Raw genomic sequence first — 18,874 nt, forward strand, 5'->3', positions numbered from 1 at the left:
TCCTTAACTGTAAGGAACACCTGAACTGTAAGGAACATCTTTGGTTTTGCCAGTTTATGAGGAGCAGGCAAAAAACAATTTAAAACAACAACAGAAGAAACGATCAACGTTAGTAACAAAGAAAATTATTTATGCCTCCGCTAGTCCTCCACAGCATCAAGCGGACATAAAGCACCCATTCCCATAAAAATAACTGAGAAAAGGCGGGGACCAAGATTAAATGAATATGCATGAAATTTAATCAGGCTCATTTTCTGACCTACAGCTATCACTGCTGTCACTGAGTCTCTGCTTCAATGGCAGTGGTGCCCCCTAGAGGCAGTAATGCATCTTGTTCTTGCATTTGAGAGTTGAAGTCTTAGTTTGGAACCTAGGACTTGCTTGTCCTCAGTGCACAGAAATTGTAATAATCTGATACTGTACCTAGTTTTTTGAAATCATTTGGAAAATTAAATATATGAACACCTAACATTTTATTCATCAGGCTAAAATAAAACATCCCATAATCCATTTTTCTTCACGTTTTTCGGAAAAAAACAAAAAAAAAAGGCTCTGGAAAAAAACAGATCCCCCCACCGTTTTTTTCCAGAATTTTTCCGTTTTTTCCCCCAGGCCTTCACATCTCTAAAGTGGCATCAATGCAGAACCAACCAGGCTCTGCTGCTACATACAAAAAAACTCTAGAGTGTATTGTGTTCTAGCCAGCTCCGCTTGCCCCTCTGTTAGGGATTCCACTAATAACCTTTAGGCAAGATCATCAGCCCAGGGGGTGCCGCGGCCACTGGAGCTAGGTTGGGGCCAGGCCTGCTGTGCTTTTACTGAGACAGAACATGAAGCTTGCTGGCTTAGGTAGGCCAGACAGAGGTGGCAACTAGGGATGGGTGAAAATGCAATGTTTGACTTCCTAGGATTCTCCAAAAATGGCCTTGCCACTTGATTCGTGCATGATCCCTGTTTGCTGCTTGCTTTGTGCGAATGGGAAACTTCTGCAAATCGAGTTGGGCATAGCTTTACCTCTCGAATGTGGCTGATGCGGATGGACAAGAATTTTGTTTCAGTTTGCTTTTGGCAACACTTTACCAAACTTTGCAAAGTTCTTCATATTCAGAAGAGATGTTTATTTTTTAAAAAAAAAAATTGGGAGAAAGTTATGGAATTTGCTCCAAGACATAGTGATAGACACCAATTTGGATGCTTTAAATGGGAGTTAGACAAATTCCTGGAGGAGAATGGCTATTAGTCCTGATGGCTACATGCTACCTCCAGTATCAGAGGCAGTAAGCCTATGTACACCAGTGGCTGGGGAACATGGGCAGGAGGTTGCTGTTGCACTCATGTCCTGCTTATGGGTTTCTGGTTAACAGGTGGTTGGCCACTGTGTGAACCAAGTGCTAGACTAGAGGAACCCTTGGTCTGATCCAGCAGGGCTCTTCTTATGTTCTTATGTTTGAAGTGAAACTGACAGATAGGCCCAGCAGTTCTTGAGAGAACATGACACATACATGGAAGAACAAACCTCTCTCAAACGACAAGAGCTAATTTAGCTGCACAGACAGTTCTCTCTCTGTTCCTGAGAGGACTTGGGCCAGGAACGCACACCTTCAGATTGACACTTGTACTGATCTTACAATGCCTCAGATCGTCTCCAGCAAATCTCATGAGATCTGGACGATAAGTACATCGATACAAGGAAACATGTTTCAAAAGTTATCCTCAAACATGATCTACAATCCCCCCCTTTTACATGCATAGAGGTGTCATTTTTTTTTCATCTGATACATCCACCATTCATAAAAAAAAGCGGGGGGGGGAGTTATGCATAGATTTCAAGAAAAGCAGACCAAATATCCATGTATTTATCCACTCACAAGTTGTGTCTATATAACAACTTTTTAAATGTTGATAGCATTGTTAAGTCCTCACTCCATTGCATTATGGGGGGGGGGGGTGAACATTTATCCTTCCAATGTAATAATAAAATGATCTACAATTTAGCCTCAGGGTTTTGTTCTTCATGATAATGGGGTTGCGACTTGGGTGTCTGGGTCCTGGTAAACTGTACCCTCTTTCCCTCAGTGTTTGGGCCTTGTGCGTGAGCTTTAGGGCTGCAGAAAAAAGGGATCTCTGGCATCCAGATTTCTACTTGGTGCGGCACATTGGCTCTTTGAGTGGGCACGTCAGTTGGAATTGGGTAGTGTGGTTGAACTTCTTTCAGCTTGAGGGCTGAATTCTGTTTTGGAGATGTTTTGGGAGCTTCATTTCATTGGTTGGTAGGGCCGAAGGCAAAAGGGGGCAGGGTAAAAAAACCAAAATCCACAAATACCAAAAAAAAAAAAAAAAAATCCAGCATATTTTAACTTAAAGCTCTTACTTCCTGTAATTCAGTTTTAGGGGAGGCATTTCAACCTTTCAGAATAGGGGAAAACTTTGTAAAAGCTGGGAAACCAAAAAATGGCCGGCCGCTGGGAGAAAGGGGGTAGATCCATGGGAAAGGGAAGGGTCATCCGTGGACCTCAGGTGGGCCAGTTTTAAGAACATCAGAAGTCCCAGGCTGGATCAGACCAAGGGTCCATCTAGTCCAGCACTCTGTTCACACAGTGGCCAACCAGCTGTCGACCAGGGCCCAACAAAGCAGGACATGGTGCAACAGCACCCTCCCACCCATGTTCCCCAGTAACTGGTGCACACAGGCTTCTGCCTCAGATACTGGAGATAGCACACAACCATCAGGGCTAGTAGCCATTGCTAGACTTCTCCTCCACAGGCAGGTGGTTCAAGACCCATGAAGTAGGAAATACGAGCAAAACCTCTTAGCAAAACTTCCTGCTTACAACAACAAGCAAGCAAGCAAGTACCTGCAATGACTTAATTCTACTTTCTGCTGGCAGTTTTGCTTCTTGGCCAAGGCAGCAGTTTAATCTCTCGGTCACCTGGGTCAGCCACTGCCGGAACTGGTCGACACTGCTCTTGTACCGCTCGTGTTCTTTGGTTATCTTTTCAAGCAGCCCCACTCTTCTCTGGAACAAGAGAAACATCAGAAATAGGGAGAGTGAAAGTTATTTTTTTCTGTCATACTTCACATTTTTTAAACCCAGAACACAACGGGCCTGTTCTTGTCCCCTCCCTTCCCCAGATACTTGGCTGTTTTCAGGAATCTGAGTTTGTCTTCAGCACAAAGACAAAACAGCGTGTCCCAGGCCTGGCTGTGCTGTAATAATTTGGCATCTCAAGGGCTTGTAAGGTCACAGCCTTCATTTTGTTTTTGTTTTTATTGAGAGGGAGAGAGAAGAGGGGGAGAGAGAGAGAGAGAGAGAGAGAGAGAGAGAGAGAAAGAACAATTGTTTATTTTATTTATTTATTGAATTTTTATACTGCCCAATAGCCAAAGCTCTCCGGGCGGTTAACAAAAATTAAATCCATGAAGTAGAATTCAAAGTATAAAATGAACAACTATAAAAACACAACATAAAAGTACAATATAAAAGCACAACCAGGATAAAACCAAGCAGCAATGCAGAGATTTATACAGATTTAAAATACAGATTTAAAACAGCAAAGATCAAAGTCTAAGATGATAAACTGTTAAAATACTGGGTAAATAAAAAGGTCTTCACCTGGCGTCGAAAAAAGTATAGTGTAGGTGCCAGGTGAACCTCTTTAGGGAGCTCATTCCACAGTCAGGGTGCCACAGCAGAGAAGGCCCTCCTCCTGATAGCCACCTGCCTCACTTCCTTTGGCAGGGATTCACGGAGAAGGATCCCTGGGGATGACCTTAGGGTCTGGGCAGGTACATATGGGAGGAGGCGTTCCTTCAGATAGCCTGGCCCCAAGCCGTTTAGGGCATTAAATGTTAATACCAGCACTTTGAATCGGCCTGGAGTGGATTCAAACTATTACATCTAGGAAAAAATATGCATTTAAAAAATCCATCATTAAAGGCCGCCTAAAAATAATTTTGAATAAATAAATAAATATCTCCCAACTTTGCACTATTTATGCTTCCCCGGTATCATGCTTCCAGCAGGGGCCTCTGTAAGCAGGCCTTCCAAGTTTCTAGCCTTTTTGCTAACACAAATATTAGGAACATTTTCTACAAAATTGCTCTGGGGAAGCAATTGGTGTCGTAGATTGGGAGCTGCAAACTAGCACGGGCATATTTCCAGAGCCAGCAAACCACTTTTCTCATTGAAGCTGCGATCCTATACCTACTGACCTCGGAGTAAGCCCCATTGAACCCAATGGGACTTACAATCATAGAATAGTAGAGTTTGAAGAGGCCTATAAAACCATTGAGTCCAACCCCCTGCTCAATGCAGGAATCCACCCGAAAGCATCCCTGACAGGTGGTTGTCCAGCTGCCTCTTGAATGCCATCTACCCCAGTAGTGCAGGCACTGGCTGGGAGTAATGGCTCTCCATGGTTTCAAGCAGGAGTTTCCCTAGCTCTACCTGGAACAGGAATCTCCATCGCTGAGAATTCTAGTTCTTTTTTTACTTGATAGAGTTCCGTTGTGTGTACGACTTGATTTGCGTTTGCAAGCCGAGCTGCAGGCTTCCCTCTAAACTCCAGGAACTTTCTTGTGCATATTTTTATGTGCATTTTCTGAGCAATCTGTACACATTATGACTGAATTTGTGCAAATTCAGCCGTAATTTTTGAACATTGCTCAGAAATTCGTGCAAATTGCTCAGAAATTCGTGCAAATTGCAGACCCTTTCAAAAAATGTGCAACGTGCCCCCCCAAAATCCATGAGCTGGCCGGAATCACAGCAGACCGAGTTGGGTGCTGTGTCGGAAACTGGAACAAAATCTCGATCCTCCCAGAGTGCAGGACACAGAATAATGGGCTCAGGTTACAGGAAGCTGGATTCCAGCTGGACATCAGGAAAAACTAGGGAGGTCGTGGGCTCTCCCACACTAGAGGAATTCAAGAGGCAGCTGGACAGCCACCTGTCAGGTATGTTTTAGGGTGGATTCCTGCACTGAGCAGGGGGTTGGACTCGATGGCCTTGTAGGCCCCTTCCAACTCTACTATTCTATGATTCTAAGGGGGGCAAACCTAGGAAAACACATCTAACTCCACCCCTCAAATGGATTTCTCTGACATCCCTAACGTGGAGTGCCGGGGATTGAACCCGGAATCTTCTGCACACAAAGCAGGCGCTCTACCACGGAACTATGGCTCCTCTCTTACTAGAAAGTCACAAGCAGGGCATGAAAGCAACAGCATGAAGGGCATGAACACAAGGATACTTGTTTCTATGGATACAGTTAATAGTCTGCACTGTCAAGAACTTTAAAGTCTCATTATTATTATTATTATTATTATTAGTTCTCTGGGTGGTTTACATAAGATTAAAACACATTAAAACAATATACAAAATTTAAAACGACAAAAACATATACACGGAAACATCCATTTAAAACAACTATGAACAGCTTTAAAAACTAATCTAGGATTAGTAAAGCTCATCACATAATGCTAAATGCCTGGGAAGATTTCAATGGGAGAGTTTATTTATTTAATCAAGGCATTTCTAATCTGCCCTTCACTCAAAAGGCTCCCTCTGTGGCTTACATACGAAACTGAAAAAGCTAAGGCAGGCTTTTGAAAAGTTGTGATGTATTAACGGGCTTCAGCAGGAAAACAACAACTGGTTTTGACTCCTTTTTCTTGTTTCAAACATTTTTCACCTTCTTCCTGATGTATTTCTATAACATAAGGACTAGTTACTTACCTTTTTATTCCAAAATAAACATTGCCATATCTGTTTTTTTTTTTTTTAACAAGACCCCATTTTGAGCCAATAGGTTGTACCTTACCTAGCCTGGCTATAACTGAGAACTATTGAAAAGACACAAGACTTTTGCAAGCGTAACTACTCATTCACACCAACCAGGAAGAATCCAGGCTATGATATTTCTTGCAGGTCCAACCTGAAATAAAGGTGACCCATGCTGGAAACCAAAAGGTTACTATGAGTCACATAAATTCGAGTTTAAATGTCGTGACTGCATGATTTATGTCTAGTGCTTCAAGGGCACAATCATGTGCACAAGAACATTGTGTACAAGAGATTTGAAACAACAGTATACTGTATCTTCAAAGGTAACAATCAAGAAGACACAGGCCGTTTCTACACTTGCCTTTTTTTCCAGGGATCATCCCGGGATCATCCCTGTGCATACAAATGACACACAGGGGATCCCTGGAGCAGGCAGGGACGACCCCTCCATTTTCCTGGGATAATCCTTAGGTATAGCAAGGGCCAAAAGGAATTCCCGGTTGTAAATGGAGATTACCTTTTGAACCTTGGCTCCTTCCTTTGACATGAACTGATTTAAACCCTTAAGTAATCACTTGGATTACAGTGGTGCTTCTGTGTATTTGCTAATAAGCATTTCACGAACCAGAATCTGAAGCGGGGCAAGCAATTACTGTATACCTCTATTCTTTCCTGGTTCAGATATTCAGCCAGGCCTAAGATTCTGCACCACTGATGGAATAAGAGGCCCCTTCATTATGTTCAAAATATAAAATATAATTGGGTACTCAACATAAAGGCCCACGCAGCCAGACGGCTGAAACTTTCCCCCGTCCCTGCTCCACCCTTTCAGGGTGGAAAGAATTGCACAATTGAGGCCTCGTTGCTTACGGGTGCCTGCATGGAGTGCCTGGAACATACATTACATGATGATTATAGTCGGGAAAGGTAGTGCGTGCATACCCACTTCAGCATGAGATTTTGGCCTTGGACGACAACAGGGGGCAATTCTCACAACCATTTTTACACGACAGTCAACGTGAATTTATTTTTTGAAGTTGACTTAATGACTGAACCTGACCTGTAAATAAGCTAACATGTGTTCAGTGGTGTAGTGGTACCAGGGCTCACAGGGTGTTAAGATTAGCAGGGATCCTGACATCATCGAGGCCTCCCCCTCAACTTCCTTGTTTCCTCTGAGTTAAATGGTATCAAAGTTAATCGATATTTACTGTGATGATATATCACGCGGTAAAGAAACTGGACAAAATGGCATACCCCTTATTCAAGGATATATTGAATTCAAGAGTCCATACTTGGCACACAGACGTTTTAGAGATTGTAGAAAACAAGAGTAAACAGTACTCGGATAGATGGACAAAAGAACATAAGAAGCACCATGCTGGATCAGACCAAGGCTCCATCTAGTCCAGCACTCTGTTCACACAGCGGCCAATCAGGTGTTGACCAGGGACCAAAACAGCAGGACATGGTGCAACAGCACCCTCCCATCCGTGTTCCCTAGCAACTGGTGCATATAGGCTTACAGCCTTGGATACTGGAGGTAGCACATAGCCAGCTGAGCTAGTAGCCATTGACAGCCTTCTCCTCTAGGAATTTATCCAACCCCCTTTTAAAGCCATCCAAATGGGTGGCCATCACTACATCTTGTGGTAGTGAATTCCAGAGTTTAACTCTGCACTGTGAAAAGAAGTCCTTCCTTTTTTTGTCCCGAATGTCCCACCAATCAGCTTCATGGGATGACCCCAAGTTCTAGTATCATGGGAGGGGAGAAAAATGTCTCCCTCTCCACATTCTCTACACCATGCTTAATTTTATACACCTCTGTCATGTCTCCCTTTCACCTCCTTTTTTTCCAAGCTAAACAATCCCAGCTGTTGTAATCTTCCTTCCCTCATGGGGAAGATGCTCCAGCCCCTTGAACAGTTTAGTTGCCCTTTTCTGCACCAATCATGTGACTCAATATAAGGCAGGGATGTAGAACTTTAGGTCACATCCAGCCCACCTGTGGTTCCAATCTGGCCCTCTGAGGTTGCCCATTCACCCTTCCCCTGGCTCCACCCACTTCCCCCTGACAATAGGTCATTTGGAGGTTTCCTGGCCTCTGTGCAGTTTTTCCCTGCTCTAAAAGGTTGTGATTTCTCTCCTAAGGCTAAGGCCTTAGCTAGACCTAAGGTTTATCCCAGAATATTCCCGGGGTCGTCCCTGCCTGCTCCCCGGATCCCCTGTGTGTCAACAGGGATGACCCCGGGACAATCCCGGGATAAACCTTAGGTCTAGCTAAGGCCTTAGTTACCAGCAGTAAGAGCTTTAAGCTACCATATGCTGGCATTTTTGGCCCTACCCCTTTTCCCTCCATCCATGCCCACTAGAGGAATGTGTCCCTCAAGAGTTTCTCTGAAATGGAATTCAGCCCTCTGGCTGAAAGAGGTTCTCCACCCCTTGATATAAGGCAACTTCATATGTTCAGAAGCTTCAGTAAATTAGAAGGTTCTAAAATTTTGAGAAACACTGACTTGGACCCAAATTCCTCTACACAGCATGGCCATTGGCCATGTACAACTTTTCCCCATTTGATCAGCCCTGTCTACCTCTTTCAAGGATGTACAAGCCAATAGTCAGCTAGAAGTTTTGATCCAAATTATACAGAACAAACACTAATAATGCTTTCACTCATCTAAAATGAGTAAGTATTGAAATGTTATGTTTCTTCCTGCTAGTTCCGCAAAGACAGGATGTCTCCGGTGATTATTTACATTATTTTAAGAGTTGATTGCCAGTAAACCTTTTAGACTGCATCTGAGTCAAGACACGGAATGGAAAAGAAATTGGCAGCAAAGCTGTAAAATGTGTTATAGTTAAAACGTCTGGGGGAGAATGAAGCCAGGAAGGGCAGGAATGCTCTTTGGCCCCAAGCGGGAGCAGGCTTGTTAACTTGCTTCCCATGGTGAATGTCCTGGCTAAACTGATCTAAACAAAAATTGCTTGAGATTGACAATTGCAAGAAGCCTAAAAATGCTTCTTGAGCACAAGTGGAGGCCATGAAAAGGGAGCAGTTATAGTGGCATTGAAGTGCACTGACAACTGTTGGGGCCCATGACACATCTACACCAAGCAGGATATAACACTAGGAAAGTGGTATGAAAGCGGTATATGGTAGGCGTCAATAGGCCCCAACGGTGGCCATTGCACTTCAATACCACTATAAAGCAGTAGTGTGGCTCCTGCCTTTTATATACTGCTTTCATACCACTTTCATAGTGGAATATCCTGCTTGGTGTAGATGAGCCCTTAGTTCCTGTGAGGGATGGGAGAGCATCTCAGCTCAGTTCCATTTTCATAAGAATTTACCAAGATCTGCAAAGTGTTCTATATTCAGGACGAAAAGAACTTAAGATTACAAACATTTGAATGTGGGAGAAACCAAAATGGACAGGTTTGTCCCTCCAGGCCCAGGGCTTTGATTGCTTCACTCTTTTGAATCCCTGCATATTCAACCATGTTAGTGCTGAATAAGGGTTTCTCTCTCTCTCTCTCTCTCTCTCTCTCTCTCTCTCTCTCTCTCTCTCTCTCTCTCACTTTTCCCCTGACAGGCATCTTTAACAGCTATAGCAGGCGGGGACCTCATGGTCCTCTCCATGCTCAGAATTGCTGTACACATTGAATGTGGCTGGTGCAAATGGGCGAGAATTTCATTTCAGTTTGTTACCCCCAGTCTCAGAGTTCTTCATATTTGGGAGAGAAAGAGCTTGAGATTTTAGAAATTCGAATGGAGGAGAAAGTGAAACGGACAGATTCTCCCACACCTGAGTTGCCCTCACCTGTGCTTCTTTCTTGACATCTTCATATTCTTCCTTCATCTTTTTCTGGACGTCCTCATCTACGCTCGGGTCTCCAATCCTGTTATACAGGGAGGAGGCTTCCTCCAGTAGCCGTTCCAGCAGCCCTGACTGGTTTAACACGTCATTGAGCAGGACCTGGGCATGGCTGAGCTGCCATTGCTTCTCTTTTAAGCCGAGCTGTAGCTCAATGTCGGGCTCCAAGATCACCTTCATGTTGTGAATCCAGATGTAGAATTCATCTTGGGCCTTCAAGTATTCACTCCAGTGCAGCCACACCCATTCAATACGGCTGTTGGGGAAGGAAGGAGAGCTAGGAACTTTATGCAAAGCAGCGCTTGCTGAAGGAATCCAAACGCTGGGGAGGTCAGGAGGGAGCTCTCCCAAAGCACACTGGTGGCCATCTTCCCCCCTCTATGCTGGCATTGGAGGCGAAGCTGACAACTGTTACCCAGAGGACCTTCTCTTCTGGTGCTCCCAGACTGTGGAATGGCCTGCCGGGAGAGATCCACCAACTTAATAGTCTTTTCGAACTCAAGAAGGCTATAAAGACTGATCCCTTCCGGCAGGCCTACCCAGTTGAATTTTAAGATATTTGACCGTTATTTTAATATTGTATTAAATGTATATGTTTTAATCAGTTTTATGTATTTTATGGTATTTGCATCTAATGTTGTTTCCTGCCTAGATCCAGATGGAGAGGTGGGTAAGAAATATTATTATTATTATTATTATTATTATTATTATTATTATTATTGTGGCTCCAACTTCGGTGGGACTGTAATTCCATTCTGGCTTTCAGACAGAACCAGCCACAACTCTAAATAGGGCTCAGCACCTTGGACATCTCCTTTAAAGTTCTGGCTGGTTCTGATTAAAACCCAGAATGGAATCACAGCTCCAGCAGAATTGGAGCCACCAGCCTCCACTGCATTGGTGCTATTTGTGATTTGAAACATGAGACAAGCTGGCATGTCTAGAAGATGCACATTTAGCTTTCCAGTGACAAGATGGGAAGTTGAAGCTATGAAATAATGAGAGATTCTCAGATGGCATAACTCATCACTCTAGGAAATAATATTGACCTTGGGAAGTCACATTCAAATGCTCATGTACCTCTTGCAACAAGTAAGTACTAAGCAATGGAGGTTTTCTATGAGGGAACTAACATGCTCTGGTAATAAAGCAAGGCTGCCAAAAGTCCAGGCTCCCACAGCCTTGTCTGGTAGCCCCAAACATCTGCCACCACTGGGGGGGGGGGGAAACAAATTAAAATATGCTCTATGGTTCCTCTGCAGCCGCCTCCACCCCAGCAGATACCAAAAATTTGTGCATCCCTGTAAAGAACGCTTGCTGGATGTGGAGACCGGGGGCTTCCTTTGACCCAGAGGTGCTATAGGTATGTCCTATCCTGACTAGGAAACCAAGCAGAGTCTGAGGTGTCCCAAAGAAAAATGAGGGGGAAAGGTGGCTCAGGTTGGCCATTTTCAGGTAGGCCCACCAGCAAAGAACTGTGCCCCAGACCTGAAGGTTCCTAGCTATCAGCCCCTAGAGGGTACACTTGCCAATCTTACCTGTGACAATGAGTAATGTAAATGGCTGTTTCTTCCCACATGGCTTTAACATCCTTCAGTTTGGATAATATCTCAGGCTTTTTTCCCTCACCGATGCACTGAAGGAGAGCATCAGCCTTCATTAGAACCAAGTCCATCTTCAATCGGCCTTCGGGTTCTAACGCACAAATTTTCTATCGGGAAGATTAAACCATGAATACATTTTTAATGGGATCTTATGAGAAACGTACTTTTGAAAAATTCAGACCTGTATTTTTTTCTTAATCTGGAAAAGCGACAATGTAAAATGTAGCCATTTAATTTTTTTACTCTTTAATAATGCATTCTCTCTCATATAAAAGGATAGAGTTCATTCAGAGCTATTTTAATGGACTAATTGATTTAATATAATTTAATGCAATCTGTTTTTCACATGAAAGAACTTTTCTCATCAGGTTGCTAGCCTAAACCTAGTTAACATGTGCCCTGTCAAGGCTACATTTTAACTGAAAATTAAACTGATGGATTTACTTGAAAACCAGTTAGTGAAATACAGTTCTTTTAGGGAGCCATCGTCTGCTCCCTAGATAGTGTCTTGGGAATCAAAGGATATTTTGGATACCTTGATCTGAGGCAGGAGACAGCTCTCTGACCTCAGAGGGGGGGAATCGGTGCTCTGTCCCTTCCCCTCACCCTTGCAGCAGGAATGGAAAGAACTGCTCTCCAAGGTCGGGAGCTTGACCATTGAGAAGAGAACTTTTCAGGGGGCGAGGAGGGGAAGTGATTGGAGAATCATAGAATAGCAGAGTTGGAAGGGGCCTACAAGGCCATCGAGTCCAACCCCCTGCTCAATGCAGGAATCTACCCTAAAGCATCCCCGACAGATGCTTGTCCAGCTGCCTCTTGAAGGCCTCTAGTGTGGGAGAGACCACAACCTCACCAGGCAACTGATTCCATTGTGGTACTGCTCTAACAGTCAGGAAGTTTTTCCTGATGTCCAGCTGGAATCTGGCTTCCTTTAACTTGAGCCCGTTATTCCGTGTCCTGCACTCCGGGAGGATCGAGAAGAGATCCTGGCCCTCCTCTGTGTGATAACCTTTTAAGTATTTGAAGAGTGCTACCATGTCTCCCCTCCATCTTCTCCTCTCCAGGCTAAACATGCCCAGTTGTTTGAGTCTCTCTTCATAGGGCTTTGTTTCTAGACCCCTGATCATCCTGGTTGCCCTCCTCTGAACACGCTCCAGCTTGTCTGCATCCTTCTTGATTTGTGGAGCCCAGAACTGGACACAATACTCTAGATGAGGCCTAACCAGGGCTGAATAGAGAGGAACCAGTACCTCACGTGATTTGGAAGCTATACTTCTATTAATGCAGCCCAAAATAGCATTTGCCTTTCTTGCAGCCATATCGCACTGTTGGCTCATATTCAGCTTGCGATCTACAACAATTCCAAGATCCTTCTCGTTTGTAGTATTGCTGAGCCAAGTATCCCCCATCTTGTAACTGGGCATTTGGTTTCTATTTCCTAAATGTAGAACTTGGCATTTATCCCTATTAAATTTCATTCTGTTGTTTTCAGTCCAGCACTCCAGTCTATCAAGATCACTTTGAAGTTTGTTTCTGTCTTCCAGGGTATTAGCTATCCCACCCAATTTGGTGTCATCTGCAAATTTGATAAGCGATCCCTGCACCTCCTCGTCCAAATCATTAATAAAAATGTTGAAGAGCACTGGGCCCAGGACTGATCCCTGCGGTACCCCACTCGTTGCCTCTCCCCAATTTGAGAAGGTTCCATTGATAAGTACTCTTTGAGAAGCCAGGAGACAAGTTATCCTGAGGCCTCTCCTGCTTCCTTCCCTCTTCCTCTGAAGCGCCCCTGCTAGACAGGCAAAAACACATACCCATCTAGCAAAAAATGCAAGGTGCGAGGATAGGAAGGTAAGATTACCATGCTGCTCCTCCTGCCTGGCATTGCATGATCACAAGATTCTGAATTCAGGGCCTTAGGATCATTGAGGGCATCCCTGATCTAACTAGAGGTATAGATGGGGCAGAATCAGACCCCACTCACTGAGCAGAGGGGTAATCACGGGCCTTCTCATCAAGCTGTCCACACCTTACCAAGCTGTCATCATCAGGCATTTCTGGGAAATCATGTTGCTTAAATGGCCGCCTTCATGAGAATGTACCATGTCAGGGACAAGATGGAGAGTACAGTTTCCCACCCTGGCAATTTCCTGGCAAGAGACAGTGTGGTATAGTGGTCTGGCTGGCATAGTCCTGCGAAAAGTAACTTATATCTATCTCCTCTCTGCCCTGCTTTTTCCCTACTAAGTTATCCAATATGTAATGTTAATTTGCACTTACTGTTGTCATTATAAGCAGAAATTAGTCTAGCTAATGTCTCCTGCTCTCTTTGGCTGTTGGCTTGTTAAACAAGTTGGCTCCAAAATTACTCTTTCCAAGCCCACGGTGGCTTTCTGTGATTTATTTTCCACTTATCTATCAAGGAAAGCCTCCGCCAAGGAAAGCAGCAATTACAAACTAGCACGAGAAATGAAAATGTCATTATGGCAACAGATTTTCTCAAGGGTGTGTTTATTCACCTTCTCACTACTAGGATCATGAACGGTTTCCTAAAACCAGGGCTGCAGTTTTATTTCGATATCTTCTCCTTCTTCTTACTTCATGCAGTGTATATTTTGGGCCAGGTTCAGTGCCTGAATGTTAGTTAGTGGAATCAACTCACACCCTGGGTACTACTTCCAACTGTGTCATTCCATTAGTGCAAATGATGCTGCGCTAGTGGAAACTAGATTCTGAACTATGAGCAAGAGGAGAATCCAACTAAAGTCATATTTGTGCAAATGGTTGTGCAGTACATTTGCGCAAACGGTTGCACATAAATCTTGTTCTTATGTTCTTATTCAATGGCCTCAGCTAGACCTACCGGTCTAGTGCGACAGAGGGGTGAAGTTCTTGCAATATTTTTATTGCGAGATCTCCCCCTCCGTTTACACGTGGTGCACAATGACCTCAGAGGGAGAGAATGTCGCGCCCACCATTTTTTTTTAAAGAGGAAGGAGCGCACGAGCGCTCTTGCGCAAAAGCTAAATATTTCATTTTGTTTTCCCGCTCCCCCACCCCACCCCCAGTGGGTGCAGATCCTGGCTCCTCATGAGTAACCGCGAGGAGCCAGGTGGGCCACACTTCCTGCGGTCTCAGGATGCTCCCGAGACAGCAGAAAAAGTGGGCCTAAAGTGTAGGGCCATATACCGAGGCAAGGGAGGTATCATCCCTCCCTGATCCCGGGGTACCCTGTGCGTCATGTGAACACACAGGGACGATCCCAGGGATCGCCCTGGGATAAAGCTGCACCTAGCTATATTCAAAACTATTTGAGCATAACTCTTGTGCAACCCATTTTCAACCACTTGCACATAACTCTTGCGCAACCGCTTGCACAACTGTTTGCACAACAGAAAGATTCAGAGAAACTCCACAAGCACCATTTAAGTTTGCGGAATGGCTCCATTGGATACTGCCCTCTGATCCAAGGAACTGCAGCAGCAGAGTTGAAGCTCAAGACCTCATTCAGATATCACAGCCGTATCATGGTTTAGCCAACAGGAAAATGCTCCATGCTCATATTCTCCCTCCTTCCGTTGCATGCTCTGATTCCCTCCTATAGTTCCTAGACTGTGGTTAATCATAATTTATCATGATGTCCAAATCAGGCAAACTGTGGTTACCATTAACCATAGTTTGCCTCTGAACTAGAACGGTTTGAAGAGATATTCTGATTCGGCTTTAGAGAATTGGGCAAACATTAATCATAATTTGCCAGATTCAAACACCACAGGAAACTGTGGTTACTGAGAACCAGGAAGCCTGGGAGGAAACTAAAATGTATTATTTATTTGTTTATTTTATTTATTACATTTACGTATATCCCACCATTTTTCCTCCAAGGAACCCAAGGCAGCATACATAATCCTCCTGTCCATTTTATCTTCACAACAACAACCCTGTGAGGTAGGTTGGGCTGAGAGTCTGTGTCAGGCCCTAAGTCACTCAGTGAGCTTCCATGGTCAAGTGGGGACTAGAACCTAGGTTTCCTAACTCCCAGTCCAACACTCTAGCCACTACACCACACTGGCTCTCACTGCCCTTGGGAGGTAGAGGGGTATAGCTCTCCACACCAGGGTGCAAATCCAGATTGGGATCCACAGCTTCACTATTTAACATTATAAAACCATTTACACAACTGCCAATTGCCCTAATAGCATTTTATCCAGTTAGGTCCACAATCAGAGAGCTAAAACAATAGTGCCTCTTCCACCAGGGAGGTGCATGTTGAATGTCCTTCAGGAGATGTTCCAAAAGGTTGGGGCCATCGCTGAGAAATCTCTGTCCCAAGGAGCCGCCCACCCCGCCTCTGAGGCAGGGTTGTCTGGAAGTAGGGCCTCAGAGGTTGATCATAATGCCTGGGCAACTTCAAATGATCATCACAGTGCTGCCAATGTTACTGCAGAAAACAACTCTCCAGAGGAGTGTTTCTCTTTCTTTACCTCCGTCTCCCTCAGCCTGGCCTTCAGGGCAGACCGAGGCCCCTTGGTGTTGTCATTGATCCGAAGTCTCTCCTCGATGGCCTTCATCCATTCTACCGCCTTCTCCACACTGCTGTCAAATTCATTCTGCGGCTGCTGGGTCATCGCATGAGAAGAAACTGGAGGGGAGGAAAAAATGACAGTAAAAGAGGAGTTTAAAACTAAGTCATTTCCCACAGGCACCTCCCGAGCTGAGCACAGTTTTGGGCACTACAGGATGTGGAGTGAACTGAGAAGCAATTAGCACCTTGTATGTCCTATTCCTATACCTTCTCTGCATCATCCTATGAGAGAGCTTCGGCTATTGGGCGGTATAAAAATGCAATGAATAAATGAATAAATATTCTTATTCCTGGGTGTTCTCTGTTTCATCCTACTCCTATTCCATGCTCTTCTCTGCATCATCCTATCCTCTTCATCCTATTCCTTGCTCTTTTCTACATCATTCTATTCTCTGCATTTTCCTATTCCTTCAGTTAATCCTAATGTGTCCTATTGATTTCAATGGGGAAACTCTAACCCTGGCTAAGACTGGATCAAATCTATCAGCACCAGCGCCATCCTCACCATTGCAGAAAGCATTCAGTCATATTAGCTCTCAGCTGCAGCCTGAAGCCAGACACAAACTTACCACCTCAAGGAGAAGTAGGCCATTGTCTTTATTCTCCATTCCTGGGCTTAAACGTCTTCCCTTTGCCAGTAATCTACATGCTTAGTTCTTAAATATTCCTCATGAACACCCTGACTTAAATGTGTGGAGCTTAGCTGCCTTCAAGGCTATGTGACTCCAGCCTAGGAACACTCCACACCTTTAGAATGGAATAAGCCATAAGAACACTTCAGTGTTTCTCTTTGCCACATGGATCACACGCATGACAAAGGGAGTTTGGGATATAACATTAAAACCAGCCCACACACTCTGCAGTGATCAAGCATACACAAAAAACAACTGGTATTATCCTACCAAGCACAGCATGCAAATGAAGCTTTTGTCTCTCTGGGTGAAATGAAAATAGCACTTCCTTCTTTCAGTCTCCATCAATCAAACTTCCTTATTCAGAGACCAGATTTAGCTGCTGTTGCTGAGTAGTGATGCTGTTGTTTTTATCTTGGTTGTGCTTTTATATTGTATTTTATATTATGGTTTTATACTGTTGTTTTATACTTGAATTGTCTTAATTTTGTAAACCGCCCAGAGAGCTTCGGCTATTGGGTGGTATAGAAATGCAATAAATAAATAAATGTCCCATAAGAAGAAAAGACAGCAAGGTTTTATTTCTCAGTATCATTATGTGTCCTCAGTACATTATGTTATCTCGGTATGCTGCCCTGAGATCTTAAGGATATAGGGCAGGATATAAATGTTTTAAATAAATAAAATAATAAATAAATAATAAATATATGGAATTTGCTATTTATCTTTTCCAAAATACCTCATAGATATACCAAATATTAAAATGAGGGTATCCTTGACTTGGACAAGATTAAATGCTCTTCCATTGGCAGACTGGGTGGGCTGGCACAAGGGGGTTCCTAAGAAGGATAGAGTATGCAGTTGCAATTCTGTTTCAATTGAAGATACTATTCATGTACTGCTAGAATGCTTTATTTATAATGATCTTAGAACCAAATACATTCATCAGTTGTTAAGGTCGTTCAAGGGAAGGCCATCCCTTGTTAAGACTTTTTTCCTATAGTCTGATGCTGAGAAGTATGTATCTTTTAGAACTTCTAAATTCCTTGTCAATGCTCTACAAATATGTGCCACGAAGTCTAAGAGCTGTATGGAAAACTATTCAACTCTTAATGGTTTATTAGTAGAGTTTTAAATTGCATAGTGTTTTTTCCCCCCCTGTACTTGTGTATAATGGCAATTTGCTAAGACACAATAAATCTGTGTGTGGAATTTGCCATTAAGATGTGTCCCACTGATCCTTTTCAGATGGTTGCAGTGCTGCCATGCCCAGGACTACAGTATGAAAAGGCAGAACCCTAGAATGGATTTATATGATGTGTATGCCTGGGGTGGATCTTGGAAGCATCTATGCTGACTCTGTGATAACCTTTGGATTGTCAGCATGGTAAATACCAGACTTCAAGGAAGGATGTATGAGAAATTCAGTTCCCTTCAATTTTTGCCAGAATTTACCCAGTTAGAACCTCCTGGACCCGAAAGCAAACTGACGTCAAAGTCTATATGTTTCCAAGCCTGTGATTCCATTTGCAGGGACAGAATGCATTAAAGTGCATAAATTATAAAGATGTGCATGTAAAACAAAGTTTACTTTTGAAAAATGCACACAAACATGCTTTAATCAATGGAAGAAAAATGCCTGCTTTTCAAAGATGTGTACAATTGATGCGTACGTCTGGACAAATGCACACAAATGTCCATGTGAAAAAGATAAAAACAAAGGTTGCAATTGCATAAGGACACATTTGGAACATCCTTTGAGGCGGAATTTAGGGAATTGTGATGATCGCAAGGTTTGCTGATTCACGCAATGCATTCCCGAATCCTTTGTTACTCTTTGGTGCTGTCTTTTTTTCTTTTTCTTTCTTCGCTTCAAAATTTCAGCTTGTTGCTCCTCAGTCCCGCCTCCTCACGCTGAATATCTTTGTGCTGCTCTGAGCCAAGGTCATGTCCACTAAGTTTTCGTGTGAATTGGTTTTACTGCTATTTTGTTGCCACTCCTCAAAGCTTACCTTTGCAAGGCTTCGTAGCACAAATGTCCCCAGGCATGAACAGCTTTGAAACCTGGCACAAAGTGAAACTTCCTTTCAAGAGCAGGCAGAAGGTTCATCTAGGGACTGGGTGTGTTTCTATGTAGTGAAGAATATGGGAAATATCTTGACAGTGGAGAATGTAACCCGCCTGTAAGAAGCCTTCATGAAGGATGGCCCAGATGGGAGTTCTTGACTGTGCAACTCTGGCTACCTTTCCTCAAACTTGTGCCCTCCAGATGTGTTAGTCAGCAATTCCCAGCAGCAGTCCACCACATCTGGAAGGTGCCAGGTTGGAGAATGCTGGTCTCCACTGTTGAAAGGGTTTGTATTTGTGCATTTCAAGAGTTCCAAATCTCCTG

The 18,874-nt window shown here is 43.7% G+C and overlaps 1 protein-coding gene across 4 annotated transcripts in view; it reads right to left on the reverse strand.

Moving 5' to 3' along the window:
* Window positions 1-18,874, reverse strand: part of SYNE3 (spectrin repeat containing nuclear envelope family member 3) — a 106,862-nt gene that overhangs the window by 47,812 nt on the left and 40,176 nt on the right. For 3 of the 4 annotated variants that reach the window (XM_063118012.1, XM_063118009.1, XM_063118008.1), the window contains 4 exons: window positions 15,750-15,907; window positions 11,200-11,372; window positions 9,608-9,917; window positions 2,856-3,017 (listed from right to left, as the gene is read on the reverse strand). In XM_063118012.1, the coding sequence (XP_062974082.1) occupies window positions 2,856-3,017; window positions 9,608-9,917; window positions 11,200-11,372; window positions 15,750-15,893 (789 nt within the window). In that variant the 5' untranslated portion in view covers window positions 15,894-15,907. Of the gene's footprint in view, window positions 1-2,855; window positions 3,018-9,607; window positions 9,918-11,199; window positions 11,373-15,749; window positions 15,908-16,752; window positions 16,772-18,874 lie in introns of those variants that run through there. The other variant, XM_063118010.1, reaches the window with a different exon arrangement.

The sequence above is a fragment of the Elgaria multicarinata genome, chromosome 2 (assembly GCF_023053635.1).
Source record: "Elgaria multicarinata webbii isolate HBS135686 ecotype San Diego chromosome 2, rElgMul1.1.pri, whole genome shotgun sequence".
NCBI lineage: Eukaryota > Metazoa > Chordata > Lepidosauria > Squamata > Anguidae > Elgaria > Elgaria multicarinata.